Genomic DNA, 19,093 nt, shown 5'->3' on the forward strand with positions numbered 1-19,093 from the left:
AGAGTTGGTTATTAAGAAGTTCATGATCTGTTGGGAGGTTTTATTTTTTGTCTTACTGAAGGCAGGTCAGGAACTTAAAAAAAAAAAAAAAAAAAAAAAAAAAAAGGGGTTTTTTTTGAGAACTTCCTTTGGAAAGTATCCACGACCTAGAAGAACTAGGTGTACCACACACATTGAAAGATTATACCGCCAATTGAAACACACTGTAAATGATAGGGTGCTTAAAATGTAAGCATTGTACTTGACCCCACCCTAGCGAAAAGCTGCACTTAACCACCATACACGAATGGCTGTCATTACTGTTTGGTGTGCATACAACATAAGATTACACAAAATTGGCAGTAGGTTTTGGAACGTACCTTTGCTTTGTTTTTGTAAAACTGAAAAGTAGGCATGGCTTTGATGCCACACGATTCTGATAAATCCTGCAAGAAAAAATAAAAAAAATTATTAAAAACATAAAAGATATTAAGTATGCATGTACACACAGTATCTCACGAAAGTGAGTACACCCCTCAAATTTTTGTAAATATGTTATTATATCTTTTCATGTGACAACACTAAAGAAATTACACTTTGTTACAATGTAAAGTAGTGAGTGTACAGCTTGTATAACAGTGTAAATTTACCGTCCCCTCAAAATAACTCACAGCCATTAATGACTAAACCGCAAGCAACAAAAGTGAGTACAACCCTGTGTACTCACTTTTGTTGAACAAGTAAAAATGTCCAAATTGGGCCCAATTAGCCATTTTCCCTCCCTGGTGTTATGCGTCATTAGTGTTACAAGGTCTCAGGTGTGAAATTTGGCGTTTTTCACTCACTCTCTCATACTGGTCACTGGAAGTTCAACATGGCACCTCATGGCAAAGAACTGAGGATCCGAAAAAAAAAAAAAAAAAAAACAAAAAATAAAAAAAATTATATATATATATATATATATATATAATTTTTTTTTTTTTTTAATTTGTTGCTCTACATAAAAAAGATGGCCTAGGCTATAAGAGGATGATGCCAAGACCCTGAAACTAAGCTGCAGCACGGTGGTCAAGACCATACAGCGGTTTAAAGTGGTTGTAAACCCTTACAAACCACTTTGACCTACATTACTTTGACCTAGATTAAGGCTTACCTGTAGGTCCAAGAAATATCTCCTAAACCTATACGGTTTAGGAGATATTTGCCCAAAGACAGGTACCGCTGTCAGCGGCGCGTAGGCGCACCGAGCACGGCATCGTCAATGACAAAGATGCCGCACATGTCGGTTCCCGTGCGCATACGCGGGAGTGACGTCATCGCGGCTTCGCCGAATGACAACGGCGGAGCTGTGAGACTCCACGAGAAGATGGATGCGCCGGACTACAAGGGACAGCGGTGACTTCGCTGGCTCCTGTGTCAGGTAAGTGACACATAATGGGCTACTATGCGATGCATAGTAGTCCATTATGCTTTGCCTTTGCAGGGAATGAAAGAGGAAGTAAACCCATCAGGGTTTACCTCCTCTTTAACAGGACAGGTTCCACTCAGAACAAGCTTCGCCATGGTCAACCAAAGAAGTTGAGTGCACATGCTCAGAGTCATATCCAGAGTTTGTCTTTGGGAAATAGACGTACGAGTGCTGCCAGCATTGCTGCAGAGATTAAAGGGGTGGGGGAGTCAGCCTCTCAGTGCTCAGACCATAGACTGCACAGTATCAAATTGGTCTGCATGACTGTCATCCCAGGAGGAAGCCTCTTCTAAAGAAGAGGCACAAGAAAGCCCTCAGTTTTCTGAAGACAAGCAGAATAAGGGCATGGATTACTGGAACCATGTCCTGTGGTCTGATGAGGCCTAGATAAACGTATTTGGTTCAGATGGTGTCAAGTGTGTGGCGCCAACCAGGTGAGGAGTACAAAGACAAGTGTGTCTTGCCTACAGTCAAGCATGGTGGTGGGAGTGTCATGGTCTGGGGCTGCATGAGTGCTGCCGGCACTGGGGAGCTACAGTTCATTGAGGGAACCATGAATGCCAATATGTACTGTGACATACTGAAGCAGGAGCATGATCCCGAGACTGGGCCACAGGGCAGTATTCCAACATGTTAATGACCCCAACACACACCTCCAAGACGACCACTGCCTTGCTAAAGAAGCTGAGGGTAAGTGATGGACTGGCCAAGAATGCCTCCAGACCTAAACCCTATTGAGCATCTGTGGGGCATCATCAAATGGAAAGTGGAGGAGTGCAAGGTCTCCAACATCCATCAGCTCTGTGATGTCCTCATGGAGGAGTGGAAGAGGACTCCAGTGGCAACCTGTGAAGCTCTGGTGAACTCCATGCCCAAGAGGGTTAAGGCAGTCCTGGAAAATAATAGTGGCCACAAACTATTGACACTTTGGGTCTGATTGACATTTTCACTTAGGGTTGTACTCACTTTTGTTGCCAGCAGTTTAGACAATAATGGCTGTGTTGAGTTATTTTGAGGGGGCAGCAAATGTACACCGTTTTACAAGCTGTGCACTCACTACTTCACATTGTAGCAGAGTGTCATTTGTTCAGTTTTGTCACATAAAAAGATATAATAAAATACTTACAAAAATGTGAGGGGTGTACTTTTGTGAGATACTGTATATACATTGTCCGGGGCTGCATACCCTCCTTTCAGAGACTGGGCCGCAGGGCAGTATTCCAACATAACGACCCCAAATGCACCTCCAAGATGACCACTGCCTTGCTAAAGAAGCTGAGGGTAAAAGTGATGGACTGGCCAAGCATGTCTCCAGACCTAAACCCTATTGAGCATCCTCAAAAAGGTAAGGTAGAGGAGCGCAAGGTCTCCAACATCCACCAGCTTCATGATGCCATCATAGAGTAGAAGAGGACTCCAGTGGCAACCTGTGAAGCTCTGGTGACCTCCATGCCCAAGAAGGTTAAGGCAGTGCTGGAATAAATAATGGTGGCCACACAAAATGTTGCCACTTTGGACATTTTTCACTTAGGGGTGTACTCACTTTTGTTGCCAACGGTTTAGACATTAAAAAAAAAAATCGTACAAATCGAGTATTATACAAGAAAAAAACCTTTACCTTTGGAAAATGTCAGACGAAAATCACTGTACCATCAATCAGATTATCGTGTGCAGAAAGCTGTATTTTATGTACGATATTCTGATCATGTGTTTGAGGCTTTTGGTAGCGATTTCAGGAATAGCTTTGGTTTAGCCACTTGCCACCTAGGCCAATTCTGACATTTCTCTACTACAGGTAAAAAAATTTTTTTTACTAGAAAATGACACACACATGTGAACAATCAAGCGTCAAAACAGCTGCTATGATTGTTCTCATGGTGTAGGAAATCGCCGGCTGAAAAAAGGCCGATATCTGAATGATGCCTGTAGCTGCAGGCAGCATTCAGATATACCCGCACAAAGGCAGGAAGTGGTTAAGATTTTGCAGCCTATAGATTTGATGATCAAAAACCCAAAATTATTATATTAGGTTTAAATTCATGTAACTTACCGTTACGTCATCCACATCTACTTTACAAAAGAAGACATCAGAATGGGTTTTGGAAAGTTCCTGAAAAAAAAAAAAAAAAAAAAAAAAATTAAAAAAAGTTTTTTTAAAGATGGATTGCGTTTCCATGCCTAAACTAAACAGTTTCTTCTATAGAAATCTATAGACCCTTATTCCAGTTCTTGCCAATTCTGACATTTCTCTCATACATGTTGAAATTAGCATTTTTTTTTTTGGGTAGAAAATTACTTGGAACCCCCCACACATATGTTCTGAAAGCCGAGGTCCTGGAACATAAAATGGTGCAGCCATGATCCTGATAACCACTTGTTTCATAGGATGTATGGGGGCATGTCCTACGGAATGGAAGTGGTTGGGGAAATATTATATATATATTTTTTACAACAAGTGGAATAATAAAAGAACTGTATATGTTAAGAACATTTAAACTATACATAAGTTCCCCCCCGACTTTATATTCTTTATTGAGTATTATATAGAGTTACAGGTACATTTAACACAGGACGTCGAACAGCGACGTCAATACATAACACATACAATGGTTTCAATGTTTAGCACTGTTACGCGTATACATCAGTAGGTAGTGTATTTCAAAAATGTATATAAAGAAATAACAAGGAAGAAAGGGAAAAAAGAAAAACAAGGTAAGTAGTATGACCCGAGAAAACGTAAACAGAATTCCCACCGGTGTAGCACCCCGTGGGGGATCATTAGTGCCACACCGATGAGAGACCCACCCTAGACGTCATTAGACTTAAGTGTCATTTCATTGGAGAGATATTAGTAAGGGGGGTAATCCAATGAACAGGTAAAGGATAGTATCTAGTATTGCTCGGTCAAGAATTCAGGACTGGGTCTAATAGTTAACATCATGGAGTACTGGTCACAGCTGAGTTCCACTTTACCCAGGGTTGCCAATTAGCAGCGGTCTTAGAAGATCGACCACTGCCCATTGTCAACCCGGACTCGTAGCTATAATGTAGAGCCACTATATCTGACACTTGCGCTATAGTGAGAGGAGTGTCCAATCTCCAGTGTCTGGTGATATTGAGCCTGGCAGCAAGTAATATATGTGTGGTGACACATCTCATGTTGTGAGGAAGTTGATCAATGGTCAAATTGAGTATAGCCAATGCAGGGATCTGGGGCACAGTGCAATTAGTAATTGAGTAAATGAGATGGAAAATATCATCCCAATATTGTTTTAGATGAGGGCAAGCCCATAGGATGTGGAATAAGTTTCCGGTTTCTGATTTGCATCGCCAACAGATATTGGTGGATTGGGGATCGAAGGACGCTAATCTAGTTGGGGTAAGGTAATACCTTAATGAAATTTTTTGCATGAGTTCCCACAATGCAGCACACTTTGTATATTTGTAGGTAACATTGATTGCCAATTGCCACTGGTCGTCCGTATACGAGTGTGCCAAGTCTGTCTCCCATTTATGATGGGGAGCCAATTTAAGGAAGGTGCGTTTGTGCTGTAGTAGGTTATAAAAGTGAGTTATGCCTTTAATGTTTGAAGTCATATTATTGAAAAACTTCCAAGTCTTGGGGGGGAATTGTATACAACGGGGAGGGCGTTTTAGATAAGCAGTGACCGATGCGCAGGTAAGTAAAGTATTCTGAGCTAGGAAGATTATATTCAGTTTGTAGTTGGGAGAAGGGTTTGAGATGATGGTTGTGAACTATACATAAGCTTGATCAACGTTCTCCTGATTTTCAGGTGTCATTTGATCTATAAATTAATGGATTGTTTATTTTTGGGAGGCCACAGATTGGAACACTTCCTTACTTGAAGATGCTGCTGGTGAAGAAATGATCCAGAAGCAGCAGAACGTTTCTGAAATGAGAGCCCTGGAGAGAAAAGCTACTTGCCCCCCCCCCCCCCCCCCCTTTTTTTTTTCTGGTCCTCCTCATTTCATTAAGTTTTTTTTATGTATTTAGGGCACCTCTGGCATGCCAGGATGTTACGTCATCCTTGTAGCATTTGGAAAAAAAATATTTGAGGTTTGCAAATTGCAGCTTTGCTCTCGGCAGAAATTGCATTGTGGAAATATTTCCAAACTCTAGGTGTTGCTCTCACCATTTTACGGAGAGGAGGAAAACTCAACAGTACTGAACTAGACTTTTCGGAAAACACTATGGTGGAGAACATAAATAGAAATCATTTAAAAAGGTTATAAAAGATTTGTCAGACATTTAATGCTATACTGCAGTGAGCTGTACTAACATCATAATGTCAGTGTTGCTCTTTGCAGTATTGAAGACTGCCCACTCAGGAAGAGGACCCCTGGCCCTGACCATTATATATATACATACACACACACACACACACACACACACACACACACACACACACACACATTTGTTTCGCCAATAGAAAGCACCAGGGGAGGAGAGGGAATTAGAGTTGGAGAGCGGCTATTTGTGCCTTTTACAAGCATTTTTCTGCTCAAGTCAGGTGTGTCTATTGAATAATATGGGGCCAAAAACACGCTCATGTACTTTGAGCTTCGGGTGTTTTGCTTTAGGCGACAGAACACTCATATGTGAACAGGGACCACTGAAATGAATGGGATTTTTTTTTGTTTGGCTGTTTGAGCTTCAGAGCTGAGCGTTTTACAAGCTGAAGAATGCTCAGGTGTAAGCCCTGGTTCACACCTATGCATTTTTAGTGCTTTTCGCAGATTTGCAATAAAGTCCATTTAACATGGTTTCCTATGGAACATGTTCTGTAGTGCAAACCTGCAAAATACACCAAAAAATGCATAGGTGTGAATCCAGCCAAAATGGGGAATTAGAGAATGTGCTTAATAGAACTTGTATGCAACCGTCTGCCAAAGAAGGGAAAAAATAAAAAAATTCCCAATATGCTACTAGTGCCAATACGCTTGAAATTACCATGGAGGGAAAAAAAATTATATCATCATCACCAAGGAATCCACTATTGTTCTCAGAAGTTGTCATCTCCACACCATAAAACAAGGTTACTTTTCACAAGACTGACACCTCACAAAGAAAAGACAATTCTTTCTGCAGTGTATAACATCTTACCTCATATATGGGAGCAATCCTTCTGCACGGTCCACACCATGATGCAGTGAAATCAACGACGACCAGTTTGTCACCCGCAGATGTCAAAAACGCCTCAAACTCTTTCTGTTCAAGTAAGACCATCATAAAATTAAAAATTCATGAGATTTCTCAAAAAAAAAAAAAAAAAAAAAAAAAAACACACAACACACCACACACCTGAGCAGGCTGGCACATTATTGCAGAAGAGACATGGAATACCTCTTCTGCAATAAAATAAACCTACCTGCAGAATGTACACCAATCAGTGCCTGTGTGCTGGAATCACTCTTGTGCATGTGCTAGAGTGAAATCAGCCTGCCCTCAACAATCAAGACAGCTGAAGGCCAACACCCGGAAGAAGATGCTGATGCAAAAAGGGAAGTATTGGAGTTTAGCTGGACTTTAACTGCTTATTAGTTCATGTGGTGAAAATGTTGGCCTTGTACAGTTTCAAACTCTTCTTTTTAGTCCTGCATGTTATTTGTGACCAATTTTTGTTTAGGCCCCTGTCACACTACCGCAACTTAAAAGTCATGCAATTTTGTGGCAATTTGGCAGAAATTTCAGGACATGCCTGAGTAAATTTGAGGTTTATGGACCTCAACTTGCATCAAAGACAGACCAAAGTGGTACAGGAACTTTGAAGTCGCACATACATATGAATGGTCATCATTGGGAATAATGGAGTATGACTTGTGCGACTTTTGAACATCAGGGTTGCATGACAAGTATGAAAGGGGCCTTAGAAATGCTTTAAATAACTAACTTTCTCACAGTGAAGATGTTGTTTTCTGCCCTCCTTCTCCAGTGCTATACTGGCATAGCTGAAAAACCAGCAACATCTCCCCTCGGGGCATGTGACCTTATGCCCAAATTTGCAACAGGTGTCAATTGTTAGATCGATTTGTGTTAAACTGATTAGAACCCCCCCCCCCACACACACACACACACACACACACACACACAGTTCTTCCATTACATAATGAAGATATTGCAATACACGTCAGTTCCCACCACTAGCCTTGTTTTCTCTGTTAGAGCCCTAGACTGACTGGGTGGACCTACATTCCTGAAGTACAACTGACATGTCAAGCATGGGGTGGAGTCCCCTTGTCAAAACACAGGTACAGTGGATTAGTTAATACAGTGATATTTCAGTCTCCCCCCTTTCATCCTGCTGGGTTGAATGAAAAAACACCCCACACACACACACACACACACACACACACACACACCTCTATTGTGTGCCAAGTATTAGAGTACAGCATACATGAACATAAAAATGGATGTCAAAGCTTTAGGCTACAAGTGAAGTGTGTCGAGACTGTCCCAATGACAAAAGTACTATACTTTTTTCAAGGAAGTATACTACAACTTCATTAGACCAATCATGTTAAAGGAAATTGGGTCTCACCCCATAATTCCCTGTGGCATTAAACGGAGAACTATATATATATATATATATATATATATATATATATATATATATATATATATATATATATATATATATATATATATAATATATACATACATACATACAGATTTTGTGCATAGGCACGAGCGATCTACTCATCCCTACTGCATATAGCTATAAACAAAACACACCACTATGGAACATGATGGTGCAATTTTAAAACTGAAGTATGGCCAAAGCTTTTTGGTCACACTTCTCTTCTGGGTCACAGGGGTGTATTTATATTTGCACTCTTGTGACCCAGAATCGGCAGGCTAGAGCCCACTGTCAGCTGACATCACTGAGCCACTACAGGCTTTGTAGAGACCCAAACATTGTCAGGATCCACCCAAATGCCTGATCGGAAACTGGCTCAGCCTCTCAGCGCACAGCTGAGAGTCGGAGCAGCTCCCACCCTCTTCCCAGTCCGGCACACTAGTGGAGCACTGAAGAGGCAGACAGCGAGGACCAACAATCACCACCACTCTGTTCAGAGCAGACTGAGAACTGAGCGATCAGGCGAGTTTTAGGGCTGGAAGGGGATAGCTACAGCATCACAGGTGAGGCAAGGTATGTTTTTTTTTTTAACAAAAACCTAAAAAAAAAAAAAAAAAAAAAAAATAAAAAAAAAAAAACACACACACACACACTTTCTGTTGAGGGGACAGGAAGTGAAAGAAAAATTCTCTAATGGGACACCGATGACACAATTACAAAAGAGTAGTTGTATTTACAATAAAATTGGTATAAATATAAATCAATTCCTTAGGGCTCAGCCATCTCAGCAAGTTTGAAATCTCTAATTATAGGATTTACAATTTCATTTTAGGCGTATATATGCAATCATCACTCAAGATGAAACCACCCTCTCTCTGTAGGCGATATTAGATTTATGTTAGGCCAAACAATTAAAAGGAATTTTCTTAATGAGAATAATTGTCTTCTGAGAAGTATATAGATTGCCACGGCTTCGCTGTCCTAATACTGCTAGCTGCCTGGATTTCATGCTGATCCTGCAACTTTCAACTGAACTTCCAAGAAGAAAAAAAAAAAAAAAAAAAACAACATTAGGCCTCATGCACACGAGACGCAGGTGAAAACTCGGCTCAAAAAGAGCTAAAAACGCGCGTTCAGAAACGCACGTTTTGCCGCTTTGCATTCCGTATTTATAAAGATAACATCATGTAGACCCTCCCCAAGCTCTCAAAGCATGTTTTTTTAACTATTTCTGCTATTTTCATCAGAGTGAGCAGTTGTACACTTGCCTCTCTTTCTGTGGTATACATTTTGAAATGGATCCCATATTGAATATATGTCACGAAATGCTCCTGATGAGACAGCAACGTCATCGCAAATTTCGTGAGAGGTCCAGAGTCAGAGCTCGTCAATATTGGACCCATCCGTTGATGGGACAGCGAATGTCTGTTGGATATTTCACAAACCCGTATGTGCAGCTGCGTACCTACCCCGACAAGTCAGGTTACAAAATGTCATTCTCTGATGCAGAAAAGTGCATGACCTATCTCGGGGTCACTTGGTGATAGGAACCTCAAATTTGGATATGTTGTAGTGCTAGTTCCACAGTGTCTGCATACCGAATTTGGGGTTCCTGGCAATAAGTGGCCCCAAGATATAGGCCCCCAAAGTCAGGTCGCAAAATGTCATTCTCAGATCATATTTCTGAGTTTTTCTGGGTTCCTTTAAAAACGCTTATAAACGCAAACGCGGCTGCCGCGTTTAGCGTCTGAAACGTGGAAATTTTTTGCGTCTGAACCCATTTTTTTGCTTCTGGAAGAAACGAGGTTAAAAAAAAAAAAAACCGAGACTGTGTGCATGGACACATAGGATAACATTGAATGAGTTCAGGGGCAGTTGAAAAAAAAGTGTCCAACTGCATCTGAACACGCGTTTAACAGCGTCTCGTGTGCATGAAGCCTTACCCGTTTCACCAATGTGAAGGTTAACTGCTTGTTCTGCCTAGACTAGAGGATGAGGAATATGGTTATATACTTGCCTTATTCTTCCCTTCTCTGGAAGACCAGCCATCAATTCCACTACACACCTCAATAAAATAAAGGGGTGGGCAACTACATGGCAAATGAGGTTCAATGTAGGGATATGTAAAATAATGCACTTGGGGGGGCTAAAAAGCGAGAGTGAGCTTCCAGGATGGAAAGAGATCTGGGGGTGCTAGTAGATCAGCGTTTCTCAACTCCAGTCCTCAAGGTGTCCCGACAGGTCATGTTTTTAGGCTTCCCATAGTTTCACTGCCTTAGTAAATACCCCAGCTGTTTCATCTGTGGGAAATCCCAAAAACATGACCTGTTGGGGCGCCTAGAGGACTAGAGTTAAGACTGTAGTAGATCACAAGCTAAGCAATAGCATGCAACACCAAGCAAAGCTAGCAGATTATTAGCATGCATTAAGAGATAAGATTAGAATTCTACCACCTTACAAAACTCTGGGTCAGCTACATCTAGAGCATGCCGCCCAGTTTTGGCAAAACGAATAAGTCAGTTATGAGGAACAACTACAAACATTAAAAAATGTATTCCACCTAGACAAAAACACTAAAAAAGTCAGCAGCTTCAAACACTGGAGCTGCTGACTTAATAAGGACACTTACCTGTCCAGCGAGCCCGCGATGTCGGTCGCCCTGAGGACAATCCATCCATCCTAACTAAGGGAAACAGGCAGTGGAGCCTTGCAGCTTCACTGCCAGTTTCCTACTGCACATGTGTGAGCCGCTCTGTGCTTTGTGAACGGCCCTGTTTCATGGGAACACACACACACACGGGATACTGTTATTGCAAAGCAATATCAGACACTGCAGCACTATACACACTTTCAACATGCATGTATTTTACATGATGCTCATATACAAAATAGCATTGTTCCCAATATTACACAGCCAGATATTTTGCAGCCTGTGTAGCGCTGGCCAAACGGATTCACCCTCTGGATTTATAGTGAATTACAATGCTCGCGCCACAGGGTGAACCAATCCACTCAAACTGGTGAAGTGCCCTTTTATCGGGTCCCTTCCTTATTGCAAAGCTCATCCATACATCCTTGCTGACCAGCAGTCAGTCTGAATACAGTATATAGGAATCTGGCTGCACAGCATAGTCACAATATGAAAAATGTTAGTTGGACTTTACTTAGGCTAGAATAAGACCAGCTACATCACGATGACACAGCACATTCGTAAAGCTATGTGCAATGTTATCCGTGTTTGCTTATCTTCCCAATCACATCAGTAGGAGTGGACAGGATATATGGTAAGAACATGACATAGTAAGGCTTCCAATGAACTCTATTATCAGTTCACACAATGATGGAAATCTGCTGATAATAATCTGACCAATGTAGCAGGTTCCTTGTTAGCATCCAGTCAACACTACCTCTTTGTTGCAGAGCGAGTCCCATTAAATTCATAGGGTCTGGTATATATGTATTTGGTTACTATACCACAAAAATAAAAATAAAACATTAAAATGGAAATAAGATAAAGCGAGCTTCGTTCTTAAACTGCCCCCCCCCCCCCATGGATAGTAGGTGGCAAAGCTTGCCTACCAAAGTTTTCTAGATCCTAGTACTTGTATTAGCTTAGGCGGATTCTCACCCTTCTGTGAAGAGATACAAGCTGTTTATTGGAGCCAAGATGCAGCTCGTTACCGGACAACCTTTACCCATACATCTCCTGTAGCAGTTTACATTGTAATCTCCATTCACACTAGCATCCTTGGTTTATGTAAAAGACGACAAAATTATCTGGAAAGTATAACCAAACTCTAGGCTTTCCAGATCAAGCTCTGCCTTAAGCTGTAAATGCGGGTGGGTGGGGGTGTACACATGCCACAGTCACAACACTTTGCAGCAAGAAGTAGACCCTGTCAATTTCGACAAGCAATACTGCCTACCAAACATGACATAGCCAACAGAATAGGGGCCGTGCCGCAAACTTCATGTGGTTGCGGGGAGGTGGTGCACTGTTAGGGGTTAAAACAGGTGGTGACATAATGCCTCTTCACTGCTTGTCAAAGGCCTTCTGAAAGGCGATTTGTGTATCACTCTTCAGAGGGCTAATGTAAACAAGCCCTTAGAGCTCATTCAGATGAGCATAATTATTCCACAATGTAAAACACCAGATTGGGCTGACAGAAGCTGGCACCAGGATCTTGCATTTTTAGCTGTCTATATGCTGTATGAATGTAGCATTTGTTTAATGCTTACATGTGTCCAGCAGTACAGTATACACAACTCATTACAAACTATTGATAGGCCGTTGCTGCCTAGTGTCCTTGTTTGCAAGGAAACAGGTGGCTCCTGTTGTGCAGCATCCTTGGTTGCTAGGAAACAGCAACCAAAGATGCCAGTTGGCTGGGGCCACCTGTTTCCTGGCAACCAAGGATGCTAAGAAACAGGGGATTCCTGTTTCCTAGCAACCAAAGATGCCAGTTGGCTGGGGCCCCACCTAGGAAAAACAGGAGTCCCCTGCATCCTTGGTTGCCAGGAAACAGGTGGCCCCAGCCAACCAGCATCCCCGTTTGCCAGGAAACAGGCGAGCCCTGTCACCTAGTGTCCTTGGTTGCTAGGACATAGGCAGCCCCTGTCACTTAAAGTATAAATAAACCCCTCTATAGCTTTCAGACAAGGAAGCTGCCATCTTTGCCTCTGTTTATTCTACAACTGCCATGATGCTGCGCACATGTGATCAGTGATGACTCCAGCCATTGGATGGTTTGACAGTTTGGTTGAGAGCACAACCAATGGGAGTGTTACATTTCTGGCACATGCCAGAAATTAAACTTTTATGGAAGGGTTCACTTCTGCTTTAAGCTGGCCATAGACAGTTCAATCAGTTCCTGCTTAACCAGCTGAGATTCGAACTATGGGCAGGCTGAATGTACCAAAGTTGAACGATCAACTTGAGCCCAACCAGCCTTTCAGATTTTATATGCAATTATTCCCCAATACAGATACAAGAATACAATGGCTCCGCGGGAGGGATCACCCTTGGTTGCGAGGAAACAGGTGGCCCCTGCTGCTTAGTACTGCTGACTACACATTGTTGATTTTTACATGTTGGCCAATAAGCTGCATTCATGTTGTACACTTTGTGTAACGTAAACATACGTACATAGTGATGAAATGTGTGGCCCTAGACACAGCTATGTGAATGGGCCTATAGATGTATATATTACAGAAAATAATATGCTGTATGCATCTGTACAGAGCATTTTTTGTTGCCCGTCTGAATTGCACCATGTGCAGTGACCTGCATTTTTCTGCACTGGATCAACACATCACTACAAGGATAGATAAAAAAACCCGATGTTAGTATTCTGACATTTTTCCAAAGATCTGTCACTTTCCAATGGATGACGTTAGGCTTGCATCACACTAGAGCTGCACGATTTATCGTTACGATTTTTTTTCCCCTCCTTGTGATCTTGACAAAGTATTTTCCATATTTCTATGCCGAGAATTCTCTCTGCTGAAGCTTGGAGCTTAGATAAGGCTTTAGTGGGGCTTAAAGCGAGCTTTGAAGCACTACTAAAGCGACATGGTGTATCATTTTTGAAGCAAAGTAAAGCAACTAAACATAACTAAGCCAACCATTTTATTTTGCGACATGAGCTTTGACTGGTGTTGAGAGCTTTAGCAGCGCTAGTTTTAGCATCGGTTTTACCGGCGCTGAACAGCCGATGGCGGGGCAGTTTTAACCCCCTCTAGCGGCCGAAAAAGTGTTTCTAAGCGCCGCTTTGCAGGCAGGTTAGGAGCGCTGCCCCATTGTTTTCAATTGGAAGGGGCGCTTTAGGAGCGGTAAATACACAAAGATGCGGCTTGCAAGCGCACCGCTCTAGTGTGAAAGCCCTCAGGGCTTCCACGTTGGAGTGCACTAAGCGGCTCTTTCAGGGCGCGATTTTTAGCACTTTAGCGCCTGCAAAGCACCTCAGTTTGAAAGGGGCCTTAATAAAGCCTGTCCGATGCCTTGTTTTGAAGCAAGTGTAAACTAGCCGTCAATGTGTGTTGAAGCCAAAGCAAGTGTAAAGAAGACCATAGAGTTATAAAAGCCAGGTGGTGGGCATTTGGGTCATATGACCACTGTGATGGTCTGTCACATGATTGGAAAGCTCCTGCTTGCAATATGCAACCTGGTAACAAACCTTTATATACAATTTTTCCTCTTTGCCCAACTAAAAATCAATTATCCTTTTGACCATTTAGAATTATTTTTTGTTTTTAGATATTTTCCACGGTTTATGCTTCTGATGAGCGGCTATAAGGCCGCAAAACGCATCAAGCCTTACATTTTACTACCATGGACTAATTTACATTCTCTACGGTTTTATTCAGGTCTATAATCATTCAGTATATGAATTATGCCTATTCCCTTTTATTTTATTTTTCTCCCCTCTTATTTTTTTTGTTATATTTAGTTTTGTTTTTAATTTACCTAGGTTTATAAAAGTGTATCCATTGTCTGTTCTACAACTGTTTCAATGATTGCGGACTACTATCTAACTTATGTTGTAAATGATCAAATGCTTTGGGAGGTTATATACCCATGTAGTTGTATGTTAGATTATACAACATGAATACACAGTATTTCCCAGTCACTTGACTTCCTTTTGTGCTGCTGTGTGCTTCATACAAAGCCCCACCACGTGCTCTCAAGTTTAATCAATGATAGGGATGGAGACAGTTACCCCTTTGGTTCCTGCCTCATTTAAAGTCCCAAAATGGATTTTCTTATTTTGGTGGTGTTTGATCACCTCTGCGTTTTTTTTTTTTTGCAAAAAATAAACACCCCCAACCCCTGACATTTTTGAAAAAAAGCTATTTTTTTTTCTTTGTTTCGGTTATAAAATGTTTCATTTTCTCCTTCACTGATGGGCACCGATATGTAAAATTGATGGGCACTGATGGACACTAATAGATGGCACTGATGGGCAGTACTGACAGGTGTTAATGCTGGGCACTGATTGGCACTGGCAGGGGGTTACTATTGGGCACCGACTGGCAGCTTATGGGTACATTTGATGGGGGCTGCCTCCGATCAGCTCTCCCTGTCAGCGCGAACCGAGGAATGCCATTTACCGGCACTTCCTGGTTCTCACGATGATCACGTGGCAAGAAACCTCTGTCAGAGGCGTCTTATCACGATCAGAGATGCGGCATGTCAGACTGACACGCCGTGAGCGCACGCCGGGATGTTATCCTGCTGGATGTCATATGACGCCCAATCAGGATAACAGAACCACTTCCCGGCCATCATTCCGTTATAGGCCAAGCGGGCCAAGGAGCCAGTTTTAAAAAAGAAAGTATTCAAAAACCCCAATCTTGACATTTTGAATACTTTGAAGTGCAGAGAAGGGGTTTGGGGTCCCCTGATCTCTACATAAAGAGTACCTGTCATCGCCTATTACAGTGACAAAAAGATGTTATATATATATACATACATACATACATACATACATACACACATACACACACACATACACACACACATACACTTTTGTACATTTAAAAAAATAAATAAATATTGGCTATCAGCAGAAGAGGTGGCCAAAATATCAGTATCATATCAGCACCGACCGAAAAAACAATATCGGTCGATTCCTATTTCAGAGAATCAATCTTCAGAATTCTATTTTCTAAGATAGAAAGTCTCTAGTCACATAACACAATATCCAACATACAGACATTACATGCGCTCATAAACGTCCCAACCAATCAGGTTTGCAGCATTGTAGAAATCCCAGTTTGTAGTAGTGTGAGCAGCCCCTCCCCCTCAATAACTACATAAAGCCGAGCACACGCTATAGACACAGCTCCTCCATATTAGAACACATAGCCCCGTGCAATACTTACCGCGCTCTCTATTTGCTTCACCATGATTGCCCACTGCAAGCCTACAACGTGTACTGAGCGGACCGTGCCCTCCACATATACACATAAGGAATGTGGGCGGAGACAAACCGTCTCTAGTACGTCACTCATACATCCCCGCCCACCCGGGCTATCTGGCCAGTGATAGCATCGTATGATAGTCTTGTGGGTGTGTCTATGACGGGAAATGTGTCACTGTTGCTGTCTCTAGGTCCAGCGTTAGAGAGACATGTGAATGTGAAACCGGTTTGTAAATCCCCGGTGTGTGACAACAAGCTTCCTGTCCCCTCCCTCACATACAAACAGCCTGGAGCCAAACTGACCTACATAATATAATAAAGGGTGTGCTAGGAGCCCTGCCTAGTCTCCTCTCATCTTTCCCTCTACAATGCATTCTCTGCATAGCAGGGCACACTGTCTGCTAGATGGGACAGAGAAGGAGCATACACCAAACACTTCTGTGGTGTAGTGTGTTTTATGCTAATTCTCAATATACAGTGATCAGCCATAACGTTATGACCACTGACAGGGAATAAGAGAATAAGGGCTCATTTACACTTGCTTGCCACTAAATAAAATGGTTAGCTTACAGTTAGTGATGGACGAACTTCCGACGGGACGTTTCATGAACGCGGCCAAAAGTTTGCGAACCGCAAATTTTGCAGCGGAATCCATTCACTTTAATGGCAGGCGAACCTTAAAAACCTCCAGGTCATATTTTCAGCCACAAAATACTTACTAGCTGTGCACACATAGTCCCACCACATGGACACTGACATAACAAAAGTATGAAGTGAATCTGGGATCGACAATGACAAGCATTCTTTTTTTATGTGTGAAATTTTGACAATTCAGGAGCGCATGAAGGCCATGGAGGAGAGGCAATGTCAGGGCAGGCTATGAAGGGGGTGCAGGAGATGATCAGTGCCACAGTCAGGGCAGCACAGTCCTGTGCCAGTGTCCCAGTGTGCCAACCTGTGCTTGAGCCCCTCGCTCTGCCCGGCCCTTACCCCCACCTATGCAGAGCTCCACTGCAGTGGTCCGGAGGTGCCAGTCCAGTGCTGATCCTCAGCCATGGTGCTGGCACTGCCTGCTGATTGACTTCTCCGTGGCTATCTCCCTCACTGTCTGAAACCAACACCGTGATAGAGACTGAGTACTGACACCATCACCGTGATAGAGAGCACTGACACCAGCACCGAGATAGAGAGCACTGACACCAGCATGGTGATAGAGAGCACTGACACCAGCACCGTGATAGAGAGCACTGACACCACACCAGCACCGTGATAGAGAGCACTGACACCAGAACCGAGATATAACCTCTTCAAACAGGAGGGTATGGCCATATAGTACGGTGTGCTTTTTTTGTACAAGGAAGTGAGCCAAAGGTAGAAAAAAGGTCCGTGTGCTAGATTAAATAAATAGTTTATAGAGTTATGCATATACATGGTCTACTGGTCACATGTGTTGAATTCCTCCGAGATGCATGCCTCATTCATTTTTATAAATGTGAGGTAGTCAACACTGTCGTTAGCTAGACGAGTGCGCTTATCGGTCACGATCCCCCCTGCTGCGCTGAACGTCCTTTCGGACAGGACACTGGATGAGGAGCAAGCCAACAGTTCCATTGCAAATTGGGCAAGCTCTGGCCAGAGGTCAAGCCTGCCCACCCAGTAGTCCAGGGGTTCATCACTCCTCAGAGCGTCCACATTGGCCGTTAACCCGATGTAGTCAGACACCTGCCTCTCTAGGCGTTCCCTGATGCTGGATCTGGATGACACCTGTCGATGGGTCGGCTGAAAGAATGACCTCATATCAGAAATCACCAACACATCTTCAAACCGCTCTCTTCTTGCAGGCGCTGTTGGATTGGTACCCGCAAATCTTTCTCTGGGAGTGGGAATTCCTCCTCTGCCAGCGCACGCAAAAGCAGAATGCAGCATTTCTCTAAGCAAGGCCTAGAAGTGCTCCATTCTGACAGCCCTCTGTGACGGTGGTAACATTTCCACCATTTTGTGTTTGTACCGGGGGTCTAAGTCCGTTGCCACCCATTACTGGTCCTTGACCCTTATGCTTTTTATACGGGTGTCCCTATTAAAACACTTGAGCATGAAGGCCCCCATTTGCACTAAATTGGAAGCAGTGTGGTGGCCTGGCTCCTGCTCATCATCCAGGATAATGTCGTCCTCCTCATTCTCCTCTCTTCATCCACGCACAACAACAGGGATCCCAGAAAGGTTTAAAGCATGCTCTTCTTGCTCCTCCTCATCCGCCCCGGCACCATCCTCCTCTTCAGACTCCTGTTGTTGACTTGTCTCAGATAGAGTAGCCCCCCTGGGAATTCATCCAGCATTGCGCCTTCCTCATCTTCCTGCTCCTGCTCCTCCACGGCTTGATCAATGACAGGACACAATGCACGCTCCATAAAGAAGGCATAAGGTACCATGTCACTGATGGCGCCATGGCTGCGACTGACCAGTTTGGTGATCTCATCAAATGGCCGCAGAAGTCTGCATGCATCGTGCATGAGCAGCCACTGCCGCGGTGAAAAAAAATCTGCGGTGAAAAACCTGTTCTGCCGCAGAGTTCGTACAGGTAGTCGTTAACTGCACGTTTCTGCTGGAGCAGCCTATCAAGCATATAGAAGGTTGAGTTCCATCGCGTCGGGCAATCGCAAATAAGACGTCAGCAAGGCGAGCCATGGCCGTGTAAGATCTTCTGAAATGGGCCGAGATTTTCCTTGCCTGCTGCAAGATGTCCTGGACATTGGGTATTGGACAACGAATTGCTGCACGACCAAGTTTAAGACGTGTGCCATGCATGGCACATGTGTAATTTTGCCCTGTTTCAATGCACTAAGCAGATTGGCACCGTTGTCACACACCACTTTACCAACTGTCAAATTGAGCGGTGTTAGCCACTGATCTGCCTGTGAACGCAAAGCTGAAAGGAGTGCAGGGCCAGTGTGGCTCTTGGCTTCCAGACACAACAGACGCAGCACAGCATGGCAACGTCTCACCTGGCATGTCGAATAGGTTCTGGGGAGCTTGGGCGGCACAGTGGAAGAGGTGCTAGCAGTGGAAAAGGGGGAGTCAGCTGAGGAGGAGAGGGAGGATGATGGAGTAGGAGGAGGAGAAGAAGA

The 19,093-nt window shown here is 43.3% G+C and overlaps 1 protein-coding gene across 1 annotated transcript in view; it reads right to left on the reverse strand.

The window, feature by feature from the left end:
• The window catches only part of LOC143974146 (thioredoxin-like), a 17,520-nt gene extending 1,423 nt beyond the window's left edge, over nucleotides 1–16,097 (reverse strand). The window contains exons 1-4 of the mRNA XM_077475259.1: nucleotides 15,931–16,097; nucleotides 6,573–6,677; nucleotides 3,498–3,557; nucleotides 360–425 (exon numbers count right to left, since the gene is read on the reverse strand). Of these exons, the coding sequence (XP_077331385.1) occupies nucleotides 360–425; nucleotides 3,498–3,557; nucleotides 6,573–6,677; nucleotides 15,931–16,059 (360 nt within the window). The 5' untranslated portion in view covers nucleotides 16,060–16,097. The remainder of the gene's footprint in view (nucleotides 1–359; nucleotides 426–3,497; nucleotides 3,558–6,572; nucleotides 6,678–15,930) is intronic.
• Between the last annotated feature and the right edge of the window lie 2,996 nt (nucleotides 16,098–19,093).

This window comes from Lithobates pipiens, unplaced genomic scaffold (assembly GCF_037356315.1).
Source record: "Lithobates pipiens isolate NorthernLeopardFrog02 unplaced genomic scaffold, aLitPip1_a1.2 Scaffold_13, whole genome shotgun sequence".
Lineage (NCBI taxonomy): Eukaryota > Metazoa > Chordata > Amphibia > Anura > Ranidae > Lithobates > Lithobates pipiens.